This window comes from Scyliorhinus torazame, chromosome 15 (genome assembly GCF_047496885.1).
Source record: "Scyliorhinus torazame isolate Kashiwa2021f chromosome 15, sScyTor2.1, whole genome shotgun sequence".
Classification (NCBI taxonomy): domain Eukaryota; kingdom Metazoa; phylum Chordata; class Chondrichthyes; order Carcharhiniformes; family Scyliorhinidae; genus Scyliorhinus; species Scyliorhinus torazame.
The window spans coordinates 162,402,054-162,420,578 of NC_092721.1; the positions used below are offsets into that span (position 1 = coordinate 162,402,054).

The 18,525-nt window shown below is 41.7% G+C and overlaps 2 protein-coding genes across 4 annotated transcripts in view; one reads left to right on the plus strand and one right to left on the minus strand.

Annotated features, from left to right (window-relative positions):
- The window catches only part of nbeaa (neurobeachin a), a 1,435,335-nt gene that overhangs the window by 1,073,795 nt on the left and 343,015 nt on the right, over positions 1-18,525 (plus strand). For all 3 annotated transcript variants that reach the window (XM_072477018.1, XM_072477016.1, XM_072477017.1), the window contains 2 exons: positions 8,656-8,799; positions 12,630-12,766. In XM_072477018.1, coding sequence (XP_072333119.1) covers positions 8,656-8,799; positions 12,630-12,766 — 281 coding nt within the window. The remainder of the gene's footprint in view (positions 1-8,655; positions 8,800-12,629; positions 12,767-18,525) is intronic.
- Positions 15,773-18,195, minus strand: mab21l1 (mab-21-like 1). The gene has a single exon (XM_072477020.1). It carries the CDS (start codon positions 17,374-17,376, stop codon positions 16,297-16,299), a length of 1,080 nt encoding a protein of 359 aa, XP_072333121.1. The 5' UTR covers positions 17,377-18,195; the 3' UTR covers positions 15,773-16,296.

Below are 18,525 nucleotides of genomic sequence, written 5' to 3' on the forward strand. Positions count from 1 at the left end.
TGTGGACCTGTGCACCTAGATCTCTCTGGCTTTCAATACTCTTGAGGGTTCTACCATTCACTGTATATTCCCTACCTGCATTAGACCTTCCAAAATGTATTACCTCACATTTGTCCAGATTAAACTCCATCTGCTATCTCTCCGCCCAAGTCTCCAAACAATCTAAATCCTGCTGTATCCTCTGACAGTCCTCATCGCTATCCGCATTTCCACCAACCTTTGTGTCGTCTGCAAACTTACTAATCAGACCAGTTACATTTCCTCCAAATCATTTATATATACTACAAACAGCAGGTGCAGTGGTTCCTCACTTTTCTGTCGCAGGCCAACCTCACTCTCTGCGCAGGCCCACTCCAGATCCTCCCTTTCGTGCTCCATTGCCCTCTCCTCAAAACAAGTCAAGATCCTTAGTTCAAGTGTTCCACGGCCCATCTTTTCTCTCTCTGCGGTTGTGAGCAATCTTCTCCTGCAGGGACACGAATGGGATACTGTGAGCAGGTTGCCTGCTGGATTAGAGGTCAAGGGGCATAGCTGCTATGTGTAGCCACAGTGGTTAAGCAGGGATGGGTTCCGATGTGTGCTTGGGGTTGTTTGAGGATGATGCTCTGAGATCGGGCGCTGGGAGCCTGCGAGGTGGTGGCCTGTAGGTGCAAGATGGCTTTCTGGAGTTTGGCAGTAGGATGGGTGAGACAAGGAGCACTTAGCCTTGCAGATCGTAGTAGGTCACTCATTTTCTTCTTACATTGAATCCCGATGCTCTTGAGCACAATTCTGGCACTGATCAGTGCTGCCACCATCTCCCAGGCAGGATTGGTGACCTTGCTGGAGGGCCCCCTGCCAACCTGTGGGTAAACTGGGTAAATTGAGGCCTGCCTCTCCTCCACGGCAACCAACATTTGAGTGAGGGCCTGCTCTGAAAACCTGGAGATGGTTATCTAGTTGCCATCCTCCTGGCTTGAATGAGATCAGGTGCTGTGGAGCCGTTTGAGTGCAGCGCCTTGATTGAAGTACTCAGGTGATCCCCAGGGCAGACGAATCGGACTCTTTGCGCCTCAGGTATTTTGTGCCTCAGGCGCTTTGTCTTTCACATGGGGAAAACGAAAGATTGCTACCCAGATTTCACCGTTACACACCAATTTACAGGCCGAAAATGACAGTCAACCATTTTTTAAAATTCTGCCCTCGATCATTTCAGACATGGCATTTGGTAAATGTAGCGTGTTTGAGAGGAAAACAGGAACTTGGTTCTATGATCCCCAGAGCTCTCCACTACTGGGGTTTTGCTTGTGTCATTTCTGGGTCTGTTGTAGATTCATTGATCAATTGACTGTTGAGACTAGTCAGCAACTCCATTATGATTGTATCAGGCAACTACCAGCATTCCCGAAGGCAAACAATAAGGACTTGGTTTTTATTGCTTAGCAATCCCAACGTTCCACTAAAAGAATTACAATTGTCTACCCACAGTACCTGATCATAATAGATGGAACCACTGATCCTATCTTTGTTTCACAGTTCAAGAATATTTGTACATTTTGCACACCTACCCTGCTGTTCACTTATTAACTTCTCAAGGACCATGAACACAACTGGGTCACAATGTCCTCTTCAGTTTGTTCCTTTTAATTTTCTTCTTGCGTTTCCTGTCAGTTTCTCACTTCTCTCTCAATCCACCATCTTTATTTCCCTTTTTATTTTTATTTCTGTCTTGACGTATCTAATTTGCCTAATTCCATCTCCAGTGTTCTCTTCTTTCTTGGTTTTGTTTGTTTCTTTAATTGGTGAAGGAGATAGCTTTTGGGTACACTGTTCATGAGGTCCCAGATCAACATCATCTAGCCATGGTCAAATTAACTTTCCAACAATTCGCAGCAAAAATATAGTCCACTGTCAATAATGGGCATACAAGTATAACTAATGATATTCACTGCCAAACCTACCATAATAGCAATGTCTGGCCGAGTAAGTAATGTAAAGTTGCCATAGTCCCAGATGACCAACGGCTGCTTTTCCCTTTGAGGGGGAGAGCTGACTGGTAGTGATTTAACCAGAGGATTGCCACACCTCATGCAAGGGGCAAGGTTGAGAAGGCCGGCCTTCCTGAATAACCTCAGCCAGTACAGGAATTGAACCCACGCTGTTGGCCTTGCTCTGCATCACAAATTAGCTCTCCAGCCAACTGAGCTAAACTGACCACCGAATGCCTGGCCTGTAATGTTTATGAATTCCTTACTATGCAGGTAGGTACAATTTAACCTTCCCAGGGTTGTGTATTGTCAAACTATGGTCAGGTCATTTTCCTATCATGCCTATTGGTGGTTCTTTATTTATTGATTACAGCAGATATATGGAAAGGGCCACAATTTTGCTCCTGATTTGATTATTTGAAAATTACTCCTGATGTGATGATTGGCGTTCTTGTCATATGGACTATTATTTACCTTCTAAGGGTCAGAATGGTTATTATTCTGTGTATTTAACTTTTGCATTCTTATTCATTTGAACTATTTTAATTTGTTTTCAATCAAGTTGTACTATTTTATATCCAATCTAATACCGAAGTAAACATAGTGTTGCTAACTTTAACCTTAGTTTAATTGCTCTTGTTCTATCACCTTTGCTCTTGAGTCGCCAGGTATCTTTCTGATACCGCCACGTGGTTCAAGTCCGAGTAATGATCAATAATCCAACACACTGCTTAGTAAGAGTTAAATCAACGCACATTTATTATATACAGTAATCAATACTTAGGTTTAAAATCTACTTCTAAGCTACTTCCTACAACTAACAGGCCAATACTTAACTTGGAAATGGCCTACCAGGTCAGGGAAACGAATGGCCTTTCGTATGGGCCCTGAGCCTGCGGGATTTGAAGCTGGTACAGGTCGATAGCTAGGAGCGCCTATCTCGTAACGAGCGTTGAAGTAAGACTTACGATTTGAGCGGTTGTTGCAGAAGGTCAGCAGAAGGGTCTCGAAGGGTGCGGAAGGATGAAGAAGGGTCGATTTGAACTTGGACTCTATTTTTATAGTCCCCAGGGGCTTCCCGCCTTTCGGGGCGGAGCCTGTACCTGGTTCCAAGTGATTGGACTTCGTCCCAATCACTTAGTTCGATATTCTCCAATGCTGGAGCGATTCCTTGTTCGTTGGGCGGTTTTGGGGTGGTCGTTCACCTCTCTTTGTGGAGGCTCCTGTTGGCGCCGAAAAGTCTGGGTTGGCTTTGAGTGTCTAATTTGTTGCACATTGTTCCCAGGGATTGCTAATTAATATTCAGATGGCTGGTGTGTTGTTATGCTGATGGCTGCAGGTATCGATTCTATCTGGCCTCCCCAGAGGCGAATACACAGTTTTACCTGCAGCTGCTTGTTTGAGTCCTGTTGGCTGATTTTCCCATCAGCCTTTTCCGTTCACCATTTTAAATCGGGGTTGGCCATTCTAAGTCGGGAGTTAGCCATTTTAACTGGCTACAATAGAAAATGCTTCACATCTGTAGGTGGAGAAACATTTCAAGTCGCTGATTCTTATCAGGACTAGAAAAAGTTAGGTATGTAACAGATTTTAAGCAAACACAAGTTAGGGAAAGTAGGAGATGGGAGGAAAGATACAGGGAGAGCAATATAGTTAGAAAGAGGGAGACAGCCCGATAGAGACAGCAACAGAAAGATGAAAACATAGCAATGATTAAGCAAAAGGAATTGTAAAATGTGACATTGTTTATTTCAGAATCTCAAATCTAGCCTTGCATTCTTAATTTCCAGTCGGCAGTTCCTATAAATCCAGCAGATAGAGATCACTTGAATTTGAATATGTATATTGCATTAAAGAATGTATACCAGTATATGCATTTGGAAGTCCATTGGATAATTTCCTGACAGGCAGTTAAACTTCATCATCCATGAGAGAAAAGGAAGAAAGGGGGGAGGGGCGATGGTATTGAGTAAGGAGAGCATTGCCGTGCTGGAGAAAGAGGGTATCCCAGAGGAATCAAGGACAGAATCTTATTGACGTTTGAGCTTAAGAACAAAAGAGGTGCAGTTACATTGCTGAGTTTAATCTATAGACCACCAACAAATGTAGAAGGATGTAGAGTAACAAATTTGCAGGGAAATTACAAAGAGCTGCAATAATTATAGAGTCTTTATAATGGAGGACTTCAGTTACCTGAATATAGACTGGGATAGTAGTAATATAAAGGGCTGTGAGGGACATGGGTTCTTAGACTGTGTTCAGGAAACTTTTCTCCAGCTGTATGTTTCCAGTCCAATGTGAAAGGGGTCACTGATGGACCCTGGTTCTTGGGAATGAGGTCGGCAAAGTGGATCAAATGTCAGGAGGGGATTGTGCTCTTTGTGTCTTTAGGTTTAGGCTGACTATGAAGAAAACAATCCAGCCTAAGAAAAATTAACTTGTGGAAAGCCAACTTCAATGGGGTAAGAATGGATCTGGGCCAAATAAATTGGAGTTAAAGGTTGGCAGGAAAACGGTAGCAGAACAATGGGCTACCTTTAAAGAAGAGATAGTTCAGGCAAAGTGGAGATACATTCTCCCCAAAGGAAAAGGTAGGACAAACAAATACAGAGCTTCCTCGATGACACAAGAAATGGAAATTAAGATAAAGGAGTAAGTTTTAAGATAAAGATGTCAGTTAGGAAATGCAACTAAGAGCCAGGCTGAAAATAGAAGGTTCAGCAAAAAAGCAAATAAGAGATGACAAGGGAGAGTATGAAAAGAGATTGGCAGCCAACATAAAACGGAATCCCAAAGTCTTCCATAGTAAATAGTATAAGGTGGTAAAAGGAGGAATTGGGCTGATTAAAGACCAAAAAAGGGATGTACCATGGAGGAAGAGGACACAGCTGAGGTATTAAATGAACACTCGACATCTATCTTTACCAAGGGAGAAGATGGCTCCCATGAATGACATATATGTTGGTGTACAGGGTACAATTCCAAATTTGAAGACGATACAAAACTTGGAAACACTGTGAACTGTGAGGAGGATAGTGCAATGCTTCAAACAAACATAGACAAATTGGTGGAGTGGACAGATAGGTGGCAGATGAAGTTTAATGTAGAGAAATGTGAAGTGATTAATTTTAGTAGGAAGAACATGGAGAGAGAATATAAAATTAAATACAATTCTAAAGGGGTACAGGAGCAGAGGGACTTACTTGGCTGTGTATCTGTCATTTATGGTGGCAGGACAGGTTGAAAGAGAGGTTAATAAAGCATATACTCTTAGAATACAAGATCAAGAAGTTTATCTTGAACTTGTATGAGGTTTTTTCTCCAGCTGAAGCTGAAAAATCTTTGTCACCCTGCCAGTGGGCAGCATGGTAGCAGTGAGGGTGGCACGGTAGCACAGTGGGGGGGGGTGGCATGGTAGCACAGTGGGAATGGCATGGTAGCACAGTGAGGGGTGGCATGGTAGCACAGTGGGAATGGCACGGTAGCACAGTGGGGGGGTGGCATGGTAGCACAGTGAGAATGGCACGGTAGCACAGTGAGGGGTGGCATGGTAGCACAGTGGGAATGGCACGGTAGCACAGTGGGGGGGAGGGTGGCATGGTAACACAGTGGGAATGGCACGGTAACACAGTGGGGGTGGCACAGTAGCACAGTGGGTGGGAGCGGCACGGTAGCACAGTGGGGGGTGGCGCGGTAGCACAGTGGATGGGGGCGGCATGGTAGCACAGTGGGGGGTGGCACAGTAGCACAGTGGATGGGAGCGGCACGGTAGCACAGTGGGGGGTGGCACGGTAGCACAGTGGACGGGGGCAGCATGGTAGCACAGTGGGGGTGGCACAGTAGCACAGTGGATGGGAGCGGCACGGTAGCACAGTGGGGGTGGCACAGTAGCACAGTGGATGGGAGCGGCACGGTAGCACAGTAGGGGCCGGCACGGTAGCACAGTGGATGGGGGTGGCACGGTAACACAGTGGGGTGGCACAGTAGCACAGTGGGGGTGGCACGGTAGCACAGTGGGGGTGGCATGATAGCACAGTTGGGGTGGCAGGCTAGCACAGTGGGGGCAGCACAGTGGAGGTGGCATGATAGCACAGTGGGGGTGGCACGGTAGCACAGTGGGGGTGGCACAGTAGCACAATGGGGGTGGCACAGTAGCACAGTGGGTGTGGCACGGAGGAACAGTGGGGGTGTCACGGTAGCACAGTGGATGGGGGCACCATGGTAGCACAGTGGGGGTGGCAGGGTAGCACAGTGGGGGCGGCACAGTAGATCAGTGGGGGTAGCACGGTAGCACAGTGGAGGTGGCATGATAGCACAGTGGGGTCTACGTAGTCTCCCCGTGTCAGCGTGGGTTTCCTCCGGGTGCTCCGGTTTCCTCCCACAAGTCCCGAAAGACGTGCTGTGAAGTGAATTGGACATTCTGAATTCTCCCTCTGTGTACCCGAACAGGCGCCGGATGCGGCGACTAGGGGATTTTCACAGTAACTTCATTGCAGTGTTAATGTAAGCCTACTTGTGACACTAATAAAGATAATTTTTATAATGTGGAGGATAAATGTGGTGGAGGCAGATTCAATGGAAGCATTCGACAGGCAATTAAACAGTTATATGAAAAGAAGATGCAGAGTTACAGGTAGAAAGCAGGAGAATGGCACTTAAGTTAAGTACTCATTCAGAGAGCCGATGCAGACACGATGGGCCGAATGGTCTCCTTCTGCTCTGTAACCATTCTTGTATTCTGAGATTTTATTTTAGCGGCATCGGAGTTACTTTTAGTACATGGCCGGGCTCGAAACTAGAAACATGCAGTGGGAACCCTTGCAGTGTTTCAGATTTAGTATCGGTCTTCAAACTCTTTCCATATAAGGCTGAAGAAGCCTTAACCGAAGTGAGTTTTACCTTTTGATATATTTGAGCTTGCTGCATACTGGACCACTGAATATGTGATGCCAATAGCAGAGATGTATCCCATAACATTTGTTCGCCTTTACCAGGCAAAATACGCCTGCAGGGTTGAAGTATAAGAGAAATGGCTGATCCAGTGAGGGGATTGTGCGTGTGCACAATTCCCCAACCTTCCAGTTTATTGCCTGTCGTTTTATTCGCTGGCTTATTGGCTGACGGGCCAACTTTATATTTTCGAAATAAAATGGGCAGGAAGTATTCACGGTGTATATGGCAACTTCATTATGGATTGGATATGTACTGTTTCCCCACAGTGCTCCAAATCCCAGCATTTTATTTCTGAGAGGTTGCAATGAGCATAAAACGAACTCCCTCTCTTAATTATTTTGTTTTGTTCGATGGATGACGATCATTAGCGCCAAATCTGTGCCGGCCTTCCGAATAACGACACATCTCCTGTCCTCCTTTGTCTGTACATGGCAAACAGAGCCTACAGTAAAGAAAAAAATACAATGCAAGTGTCTGCTTTCGTTAGAACAACTATCAATTACCTCTGGACTCCGGATATTTCTATCCACAAGGTGGAGCTCAGAAATAAATTGTAGCAAGAGGTTGCGATTTCCAAAGTAAGTCTGGAATGAGACACGCTTCTGTCCGTTTACTGATAGTCTCGGAAATCGAAATCATTAACTTTTCACCACGGCTTATTATTAACATTAATTTATTTTCGATTCTGTTTTGGAGTTCTTCGACGTACAGGTCTTTCCAACTGGAATGTAAACTGTGCCCCCCAGTAGCAGTTCGCTCGCCTTCCTTCCTGGAGTGTGACTGACACATTAAACTTAATTTGAATAAAAGCAGAGTCACATTGGATGTCCATGACCCGGACATAGATCATCCCCCTCTCGCTTTGAGTTACGTAGATAATGTTAATGTAGTAAAAGATTTTTTAAATGAGTCTTGACCAGGGGCTGAGAGACAGATGGCCAAAAGGGTGTACACAACGCAGTTAGTTGTACTTAACAAGTTGTTTGACAACCCCAAATTGAGCGCACAATATCTGCACGTTATCTTAAATAAAAAAATTTGGGGAATGATGTTAGCCAGGTTTTACGTAGGGTTTCCTTCCCCAAGGGACCGGGTGGTTTTATTCCGGCATATTCCCATACATATGCATTATCTGTAAAACGACTCTGCTCTAGAAACATGCAGTGGGAACCCTTGCAGTGTTTCAGATTTAGTATCAATCTTCAAACTCTTTCCATATAAGGCTGAAGAAGCCTTAACCGAAGTGAGTTTTACCTTTTGATATAGTAAGACAACAATACAACTTATCTGACACATGATGAATTGGTCATATAAATAAAGATATATTAAATACTGTTAATTTTCTTGTGCTCTGTTTCTTTATGCGCACACTCACATTGGGTGGGTTGGAGAAAGAAGTCTTGCGGTGTAAATGACTTGTTTTGCGGAGTACAATCTTATTCTGAAGCTCTTAATATGTAACCCGCAATCAGAAACTAGGTATTTTCACAAACGTTCGTTATTATGGAAGGTGCTTATCTCGGATCCTCCAAAGGGGGCTTTTTGCAACAGTTAGCCAAAGGAGGGGACGGAAACACCTTTTAGACAGGTGTCTGTAAAGTGCATGCTTCTTTCGGAGAGCGGGGTTTGGCCTCTTTCTGTGCCGTAACAATTCTGTGATGCCTTGATGTACTTGAATATCTTTTGTGAAATCCGCATGGGGGTGAGTGATTTCAACGTCTAACTTTTTTTTCAGGTACAGATGAGGATGTCATAAAGTCGAAGAAAACTTTCCGGACCCAGGCAGTAATAAATCAGAACGCCGAGACCGAGTTAATGTTAGAGGGCGATGACGATACTGTCAGTCTATTGCAGGAGAAAGAGATCGACAATTTAGCAGGTAATCATTGGTATCCTGAGAAGATTAATCGCCCTGTTTAGCAGCTAGCCGCCTTATTTTAATACAGGACGCACTGACGTATAATTCTACTGTATAGAGCTCCAACAAAATCGTGTCAGTGCAGTGAAAGAGATTGATAGTTCCGAGAGTTAGTCACAACATGCAGGTTTTTACAGCAGGATAGCCTCCACAATACTGAAAAAGCGACCACTATCTGTCAATTCTCGAAACTCAAAGGACAAGATGAATATATGTGCCGGGACATCAACTATCATTATGTTGCTCATCCAACTTCTGGAAGTGACGCACTGTTACACTTCCTATTATTATAGTTTGCCATTCAACTTAGAAAGCAAATATGTCAACGCCTAAAAGTGTAAAATTAAACATAACTCAGTTGTGTAAACTTTACATTATAAGCTGATTGAAAAGGTATTTTCTGAAGATATGAATATAATTTACCAATTGAAAACAATATAAGATCCGAATGTATTTAAGCGGGAAGATCAATTTAGATAGCATTTCCGAAAAATGTCAGCAGCCCTACTGTTGAAAGCAATGTTTCCCTCCGTAGAGATTGCTTGCCTGTACCTCTGATTGGATTTGATCACAAGTTGCAGTGTTATTTCTTCAAAAAAAATAATACATCTTGTTCACTTTTATTCCAGCGCCTTTTTGTCCTCGAGTCTTTATTTCCAGAGGCAAGTCACAAGTTCACGACAACTAACCTCTAATGGAAGGCACTTTTGTGTTATTAGTTGCTTTACAAAATCCCAGAAATAACAATCTAACGCAGTACTGCAAGAATAGAATGTAAACACTAACATTGTAATGAATTACTCAAATTTCAGAAGATGGGTGCCCATGGGTGATTGCATTATTGTGTGGCTAACCAAATATCTTCCCAATATTCCTTTAAAAAGCTGATCTAAAAAGCTAATATTTGTTGTTTCAATTGATTTTTCGCTCTTGTTGTACTTGCTTTTTTGAGCAAATCCAAGACAAAATAGTAAATTTAAAGGACTTTGTATTTAATTAACTTTTGATTAATTCGACTAAAATATCAGGCAAGCTTAATTGTTAACACCAAATTATTTTGAATATTTTTTGCATATTCTGCGCAAGTGTTGCGAAAAGCATGAAGAGTATGAGACTTAAAAGGCGCAAATCGAACCTTTAATCCTGTTTAGTTGTTTTTACTATAAGTGACTATTTCTCAAGAGTTTGAAGATGCTGGATTAATTTCAGTCCACAGTGAAGCTCTCCTGTCAATTGGCTCAATACATTTTTAGGTTACTTTTTTTTTCCAAATTCTCATGCTATGCATTTATTATTTTCTGGCTAACCTCCGTCTGACTCACCATCTCAGTAGTCTGGTTTTGTTAATAATTTGATATGTTGCATTCCCGCTAAGTCTGAGTCAAGTCACTGTTTTTCCCTATCCTCCACTCTACACTTTCCACTTGGGCGGGGTTTACCTCTTGTGGCTCAGAGTGACCCGCAATTTCCCTCTCATTTCAAATCAACACGAAACCCGAGGCCCAAAGCATAGCCGGTTATTTTGTTCTCCCCAAGTACCTATTCCCGCCCGCCCTCGATATCTGTAAGTGTGTGACCTGTGTTGTCTACTGATCTGTAGGTGTGGGCTCCAGTCATGTTTCCCATGTCTCACGACTGAACCTCTGCGGTGTAAGGATGGATCTCGCCATCAGAGAGAGCTTCCATTTATCCCCTTATCTTTGTTTCTCACCTTTCCCGCTTCTTGCGCTCTCTTACTCCTGATCTATAATCCTAAATCGGAAAGACCTGTTAGCTTTTGAGTTGCCATTTTTCTCCCTTTGTTATAAGCACCACGTCATCTATATTCTTCATTGTCAATGTCTCTGGCATCTCCAGCGTTACTCTTCCATTTGAGATTCATATTCCCATCCCAGGGCTAAGCTGCCAATTTGGTTCCATTTAGCAGACAAATGGTGGATGTTGGTCGTATGGAAGCGTCAAATCAAGAAGCCCTGCTGCTACATTCGGTATTGCTTTATGCATGGGAGACATAAAAGGACTAAATGTTCTGTGTTGATTTAAATGTTAATTTCAATTTGAACAAAGGTTTGAAATGACTGCGCCTCCAATACCCACCTCGTGTGTATCGCTTACCTTGACATAAACTTACACGTCAGCTAACTTAACTGGAATTATGGTAGGTAGATAGATATAGGCACAATTTGGGCGGTTTAACGGTCTATCTTTTCGACCGAACAAAGATATGTGGTACAAATTATATATTCAGTCCATTAAGAGAGTTGTGACGTTTAAACAATGCACATACAAAAGCGTTTTCTGTATCATTGTAAATAGCAGGAAACATTCACGCTGTTTTACCAGCTGTAAAAAGGCAGTTGCCATGCACATTTGAAGGATTCAACTTTCCGTAAAATCGGCTAGAGCGGGTCCCATTAGACAGCATTTACTGTTCGATTCAAATAAAGTTCTGAAAGCACAATGTCGCCGCTTTATACCCTCGAGATGTCTAACTAAAAAAAACACTTTCATTGTTGATCATTTCTCTGATCTCTGAATATGAGCGTATTTGAGTATTATTTTATGCAAACATTTTAATATTGAATCCTAATTATGGAGTCAGGATCCCATAAGAGATTAAAACGTAATCCCTTTCTTACGGCTGTACTGGATTAACCTCATATTGTCCCAGCCTTTCTCTAATTCCCTCCAGGCTGCAGTACAATGTTTATGTTCTCTTTAAATGTTGTACACTTACGGTGACTATGCAATTAGAGTTTTGGAAAGCGCCCTCCCTCCGAAAAAACATTGGCAAATTCTAAATATTTGATCTGAATTGATAAACATCTCTTCTGAGAGTTATTAAAAGCAAGAGCTTCGCGCGATGCTTTTCTCCGAGCACAAAAGAGGAGAGCTTTGGGAATACAAACCAAATCCACTTGTAATCTTGCAACAATATCGAACATAATTGGTTGAGCAACCCAGATTAAGATTGATGAGAGATTAAAGTAGCGCTTCAGTGCAGCGATCGATAGCAAATATCAATCGTAAAGATTTTTGGTTTGGTTAGTTGTGGCTAGATATGGATAATATAGAGACAAAGTGAGTGCTCGGCATCCGGATGATGACATTTCACGTGATGGTGATCAGCTGACAGATCATAAATATCCTCTGAAAAACTTTAGATTCACCAGGAATGTGGAACAAAAAAACTATACAACGTTACATTGGTAGTGATCAATATATCTAAAGATGTTATTTGAAAGATGGCGATACATGTCACCAATGTGTAAACACGTTCTATGTAAATAAAAAACTTTGGTTTGTTTCCAGTACTCTGCAGTAGTGAGTGTTGTGATAAATTTGAGACGTACCAGGCGTTGGATGCTAATTGCTCGTGTTATTTTATGGGTAATCTGTGTAGGGCGTTCAAACCAATAAAATGTGCCACATCAGATTGTCTCCTGAAACTAAAATGTTTCAGGATCTTACTCAGTTAACTCGTACAAATGTAGTATATAATCAGATACCAGTTTTTCGCATGGTGATCTCACAGATTTGATCAATAGCACAACAATTATCCTCGAAGTCTACATACATTCAGTGGGAATATTGTGCACGCTAATTAATATTTAGCGAAGACTGCGAATGTGTATGAACGCTGGTGCATGATGAAGGAGCTTCTCTAAGTAATTGCGATAAACCGATTTCACCAAAGTATTTTATCTGTATTTAAAATAACCCGTCTGTTTGAAATCACGTTCCCTGCCCAGATCCATACTGAAAATGAAGATTTGCTTGTCTCCTTGCAGGCCCCGTTGTCTTGAGTACTCCAGCTCAGTTAATCGCACCAGTGGTAGTTGCTAAAGGAACCTTGTCCATCACCACGACAGAAATCTATTTTGAAGTAGACGAGGATGACCACGGGTTTAAAAAAATCGACCCAAAAGTAAGTTATTTTTATTTCGGTAAGATAGCTGTTTACATCAGAACTATCTTTGTGTTTGTGGTTTGTTAAGTCGCCTTCCTCAATCATTTCAAATGACACTTCACTCTATCCAATATTAAAATGAAGTGCTTGTGCATGGAAAAGCTACCGACGTTGTCTGATAACATAAAACTTAGACGAATGTTAACGTATTCTCAATCTTAAAATGCACATTTATTTTTCCCAGCAATATAAAATGACCTGCTGAGACACTACAATAAGTGAGACTACTGCTAATTTTTGTTGATCAAATCTTATGGCGTCAGCAAAGTTAGAAAATACTGTAAATGACTTTTAGTTATCTACATTTTCGGAATATGCTTATAAGTAATTAGAAATAAACCGAAATAGTTCTGCGTCTATTAAACTGAAGGCCGTATTTCGGAACAGCAAAATAAAGCAAGTAGTTTGCAGTCTTTGCTAATTACAAATGTTGTATATTCCTGAAAATCGCATTAAAAAGTATGTTTCCTGTTTAATCCTGTCCCTTCGGAATTCCACACATTGACTCCAGCGACTCTGCCGAACTAATATGTATCCAATAAAATTGATGGACCCGCATCTTGCAGCCATGTCAGTTTCACATCTTAAAAATAACACTGCCTGTAAAACTAACGTTTGTGGCCGAGCCAGTTTCACAGTTGGTACAAAGCTTGGGCGCGTTGGGATGTAGTAATACATCCATGTTATAAAATGTAATCCTGTAGTTTTGCTCGCTGCAGATTATATAGCGCTATGTATTGATCACGTGTTCAAAGCACCTTTATGAAATATTCTAAAAGTTCTGCATGCGTGTTAGTGTATGGGATATCCAGTACTACAAACAGACGTCATAAAAGTGTTTGATATCTGCATCTCTTGGGACTCGTTTATTTAAAGTAGCCGATACATTTTGATGAGCCTTAAGTGACTAAAACTGGCAGGACTAAAGACGGGAGTTGATCTTTAACCTGGTCTATCCGGGCCTACAAAAAAGTTGCTGGCTTTTTCAAACCACCATGTTCAGGCTTTGGCCCGGTTTTCATTGCAGCGAGTTGTCTCCTGTACCGCATGCAGATCAAATCCTGACAATGTTGCAAATTCTTAAGTATACTTGGGAGGACCAATCCGACATAACAGTAGTTGATATCGAATTTATTTCCCAGTAATGACTCTATTTTGATTGTGATGTTTTAAAACAACCATCCAAATCTATCTTACAAATGTAGAATTTAATTCCACGTAAGGATCTCCCTGGATGCCCTTTTAGTTCTAAGCTTGCCCACCTGTTTAGCTTTATCTTGTTATTCTGTTCTCTTTTTTGTTCAGTTTAAGTTACATGGTGTTATTCATAACCATTATAATGTTTAACAGTAAAGCTGAACAAAACCCTCATTTAGAAAAATAACACTGCGTGTAACGATGTTATCAAAGCTTAACGAACAAAGAAAATGAAGTGTTTATCATTTTGTTTTCACCCAGGTCTACTACAAAGTAACATAAGGCAGGAAAAATGTGCGTCTATTTAACTCACTAATTTTCATCGTCATCTATGATGACGGGCATTGATTAATGTTTTGCAATTTTTATTATGTATTTTGGTTATTTTAAAACGTGATTTGAACCATTAGAGCAAAATGTTGCGAATATATTGTTTTTATTTGGTTAGGATTTGCACTCAGACTAAGAACTCATTTGTTATTGAGAGGTCAGCTCATTTCAGCTTAGTCCACGCCTTAGTGGCATTCAGTTTTATTTATGTTCTTGCATTAAAACGTAAGTAATAACTGCGGTCCTTGATTTTATTTAGAAACAATTGCTCGGATGACTAATACGAGAAACATAAAACTTGGTAAAACCGTCCACGGCTTCATAAGGGGATACTAACGTTTGTTATGCACAGCCCACTAGCACCACGAAAAATCGTATAAAAATTGAACTTAGTTTAGAATATTTAAAAACATACTGCGCAAATTCCCGAAAGTACAAATCAGTTCCTTTGGAATCGTTTGGTTGGGATGGGAACAGTTATGGTGCAGATGTGACTATAGTATGTTTTTGTCACATTAGAACAATACTGTTTTGTTTAGCACGTCATAGTATTTCTGTCCACTTTCCTACCAAACTTATATTTCTATTGCATTTACATACAACTGAAAAGTCAATGGCCAGAAGAGATTAACCGATTGTAATGCGCCCATTCAACACTCTCTCGAACACGGACACTTTAAAAAAAATACTTTTGAGACAACAAAAAAGCAAGTTGGCATCGTGCATACATGGTTATATCATTTCTTATTGAAATTAGCTTAAAATTCGCCAGTGAGTTTGCAGACGCGTGATGTAGTTAAAATATTACGTTATTCCACCTTGGGATTTCATATGCTGCAACTTCAAATGTAAATCTATTAAACGACGATGTTTAGGACCACTCCCTCATTTATTTAATGAATACATTGGTGATCTTAAACATCATGGGTGATTTTCTCGTTTATATCATTCATGTCTTATTCTAAATTCCTATATTAAACACCATTTAAATGCAATAATATGTTTTGATGGGCCGAATGGCCTCCTTCTGCACGGCAAATTCTATGATAAATTCTATGATAATTTACGCGTGTTCTTGTTACAAAATTTGGTTTTGTCCAGAATTGCCTAAAGATTCGTTACCAAACCATAATCTACTATTTTCGTCCCTAGTTTGGTTTGCACATGTATTCATAACAATCTCTGAAACCTATAGCATTTGTTTTATGTTATCGACCTCAAAGCAGGCTGGGTCAATCGGAACAAAAGGTAGGTTCCTATCAACTATTTTACAATATCTTGTGGCATTCTTGTATTTTTTTATCATTCATTGAATTTTTATGCAATTGGATCTGGGGACACGTTGATATACTATTGAGGTGGGAAACAATGATTAGTTTTTACTGCAATTACAGAATATTTGACAATTAAGTAATTCATAACAAACTGCAAGCAATGGAGATTTTAATCATTTATTTTATTAACTTCAAATTAAATATTTTCAGCAACAGGAATTTCAAAATGTTCTTAATCACAAAATGTTCTAATCCAGTGTTTTCCAAGTGCATATTTTCAATATTTTCTCCAGTATTCGATATTCAAACATTATGTATAAGCAACGTTCATACTTCCATTTGGGTATAGTTTAAATAACAATTCAAGTAATGGTGGAATGAGTATTGAAGGAATGAAAAAGCAAAAATCTGGAACGATCACTGTCGCCAGGATGTAAACGTCTGCGTTAGACACATCAGATAGCAATAAACTTCAATGAGATTTATCTACAAATACCTTGATGGCAATGTCTTCTTTTAGCAAAAAAATGTCCAGCCGTATCCAAAAAGATGAAACCAGTCAGCCAGTTCGCCTAAGAACTCACGGTACACAAAACATCAACAGTCACAACTGAACGACAAATGCGTTTATTTTTTAAATATGTAACAAAATAAAAACCATAGTCCAAATGCAGTGAATGTTCGTTTTCAAAGTTTTTCTAAGCTTTTGGGATTGGTGAGTATCTCTCTCGCCAGGCGCCAGGTTTGTTTGGCTGCGTTTTCCAAAGCGGTGTGTGGTTTGCCCTGAAATAAATCTAGATTGGGTAAGAAATAATGTGGACATCTGCGACACTGAAGGCAGGAGATGAGCTGCAGTAGAATCCCGTTTAGACGATCTCCCAAACACGACTCGTCCCAGTCCGACTCCCTGGGATGTTTCTCACATTCATAGGAAACCAGAGTTTTCATGTGGTAGTTATTGAGAGGCTGTCCGGGGAGTTCAAGGTGCCGGTCGCGCAAAGTTTTCAAAACGGACAGACATTTCTTCCGGCAGCCCCCGAGTAGAAGCCTGTTCTCGGCCTCGGCGAACTGTAAAACCCAAGCATCGCTCTCGGCTGAGCTCTGCTTGCCGGAAAGGGAGTAGCACTCTTTGGAAAGCAGGTTGAAGCCCTCGGCCTTGACCTCTGCCACCCTGTTCGGCCCAGGCCAGGGGATGTGAGGCAGTGGCCAGTGCGCCGCGCTCCTCGGCCATATCCCAGTGCACTTGAAAGCGGGAGTGATCTGCACGATGTAGCGGTCCCTGATCCGCAGCTTCACTTCACTGGTGTCGGCCACCATCTTCACCACGTCCCGGTAGCTACACTTGTCCACAGCCTGAGCCACCAGCGTCTGAAATCTGGAGCGGATCTTCCGCGCAGAGAGGTAACCCGAAGCCGTAATGAATTCCACCCACAGAGACATGCTCCTCTTGCGACCGTCGCTGAGCTTCAGCACGGCGCAGCCAGGTAAGGAACCGTCGTCCACGAAGTTGAAAACTCCCATCTGGTTCAGGTAGAGGACCACCTCGAATTCAGTCGGGGAAATTACCTCCAGCCCTTCAAAACGGCCGTCGATCTCGTTGAGAGAGCTGATAAAGCGTGGCTCCTGCACCTCGACTTCCTTCAGCACGTCTGACACCACTTTGCACACTTCCCTGATGGTCTTGGCTATAGCGGCCTTGCGAGCTTGACATTTCTCGTTGTAGTACTTATTTAGGTGGTAGACTAGCTTGGCTTGGGCAGCTATCATATTGGGGCAGAGATCCGGGTTGTACACCGGAGTCTCGCAATAAGCTGACGGATCCAATGCGGCCGGTTTTACAGGCGCCAACTTCAGAGAAATAAAATCAGTAATCAAATTAAGCTGTCGTACTATTAAAAAAAAAAAAGACGGCTTCGAACACGGTCAGCAGTCCCAGAGCACAGCGTTCATAATAAAAGCCGAGACTAGCACCAACTTCGTGTTTGTTTGTTTGTCTCTTTCGCTTGCCCGCACCTTCTCTCTCTTCCTAACTTGTCAAGAAACAGATCAAGTGTATTGCAGCCTGTGCTTCGAAAGCTGCTGATCAGTTTGGAGGAGCACAGATGCTCTGTGGAGTGTAAAATATAAGGCAGGGCCGGGCGTCGGCATCCAATCGCTCTTGGGCTCGTCATTGCCTGCCACTAAATAGAGCTAATTAATCCTAGCATTTATAAAGAAACTCGAAAGTGGGTGTCTGAGACGAAAAGGGAATGTTCAAAAAAAAGCGTAATCGGATTGTCAGAGGAATACTTGATTTTTTTGTGTGCATGTTGTGGGTCTTGTTGGACAGAGCAGCTATTTGGTAATATATAAATAGATGCGGTATTTGATAGCCAGCGGATCTATGAGCCTTCTCATTCGACTAGGTTGGGCAGTGTTTACAGTTATGAGGTGTTTGTATAGGCAGGTGCTAATGGCTTGTTGTGGCTGTATGTTCTCGTCACTTTCATAGAAGAAAGTCCGGTTTCATCGAGGCTCTTCATTTGATTGTCAGATAACAGCTCCAATCCAGTCTGAGAATGCTCGAGTTCGACAGTATAGCTGTTTTTGAAGTGACGTCTCACAGCCAAATGTTTCCTAATTTGCAAATAGCGGCGTAATTAATGCACATTTAACAAAAATAGATTATGATACATTCACTTAAGTCATGTATTTTGCAAACATTACAATTGTAGCTTTTAAAAAGGGTGTTAAAGAAATGTTAGCCCGACAGTCGTAGTAAGAAAAACTGATATGAAACAAAATTAACTTTAGAATCTGTCTGCCATAGGTTTACTATGTATGTTGACGGATGGTTTGTTATTATTTGTACAGTAGTTTTTAAAATATTATTTCATCTTTCGGGTTCACAAATGCTCTCGGGACGGGCTTTTTCCC

Coding starts and splice junctions, on each gene's coding strand:
- mab21l1 (XM_072477020.1), bottom strand. CDS start 17,376: ATGATAGCTGCCCAAGCCAAGCTAGTCTACCACCTAAATAAGTACTAC.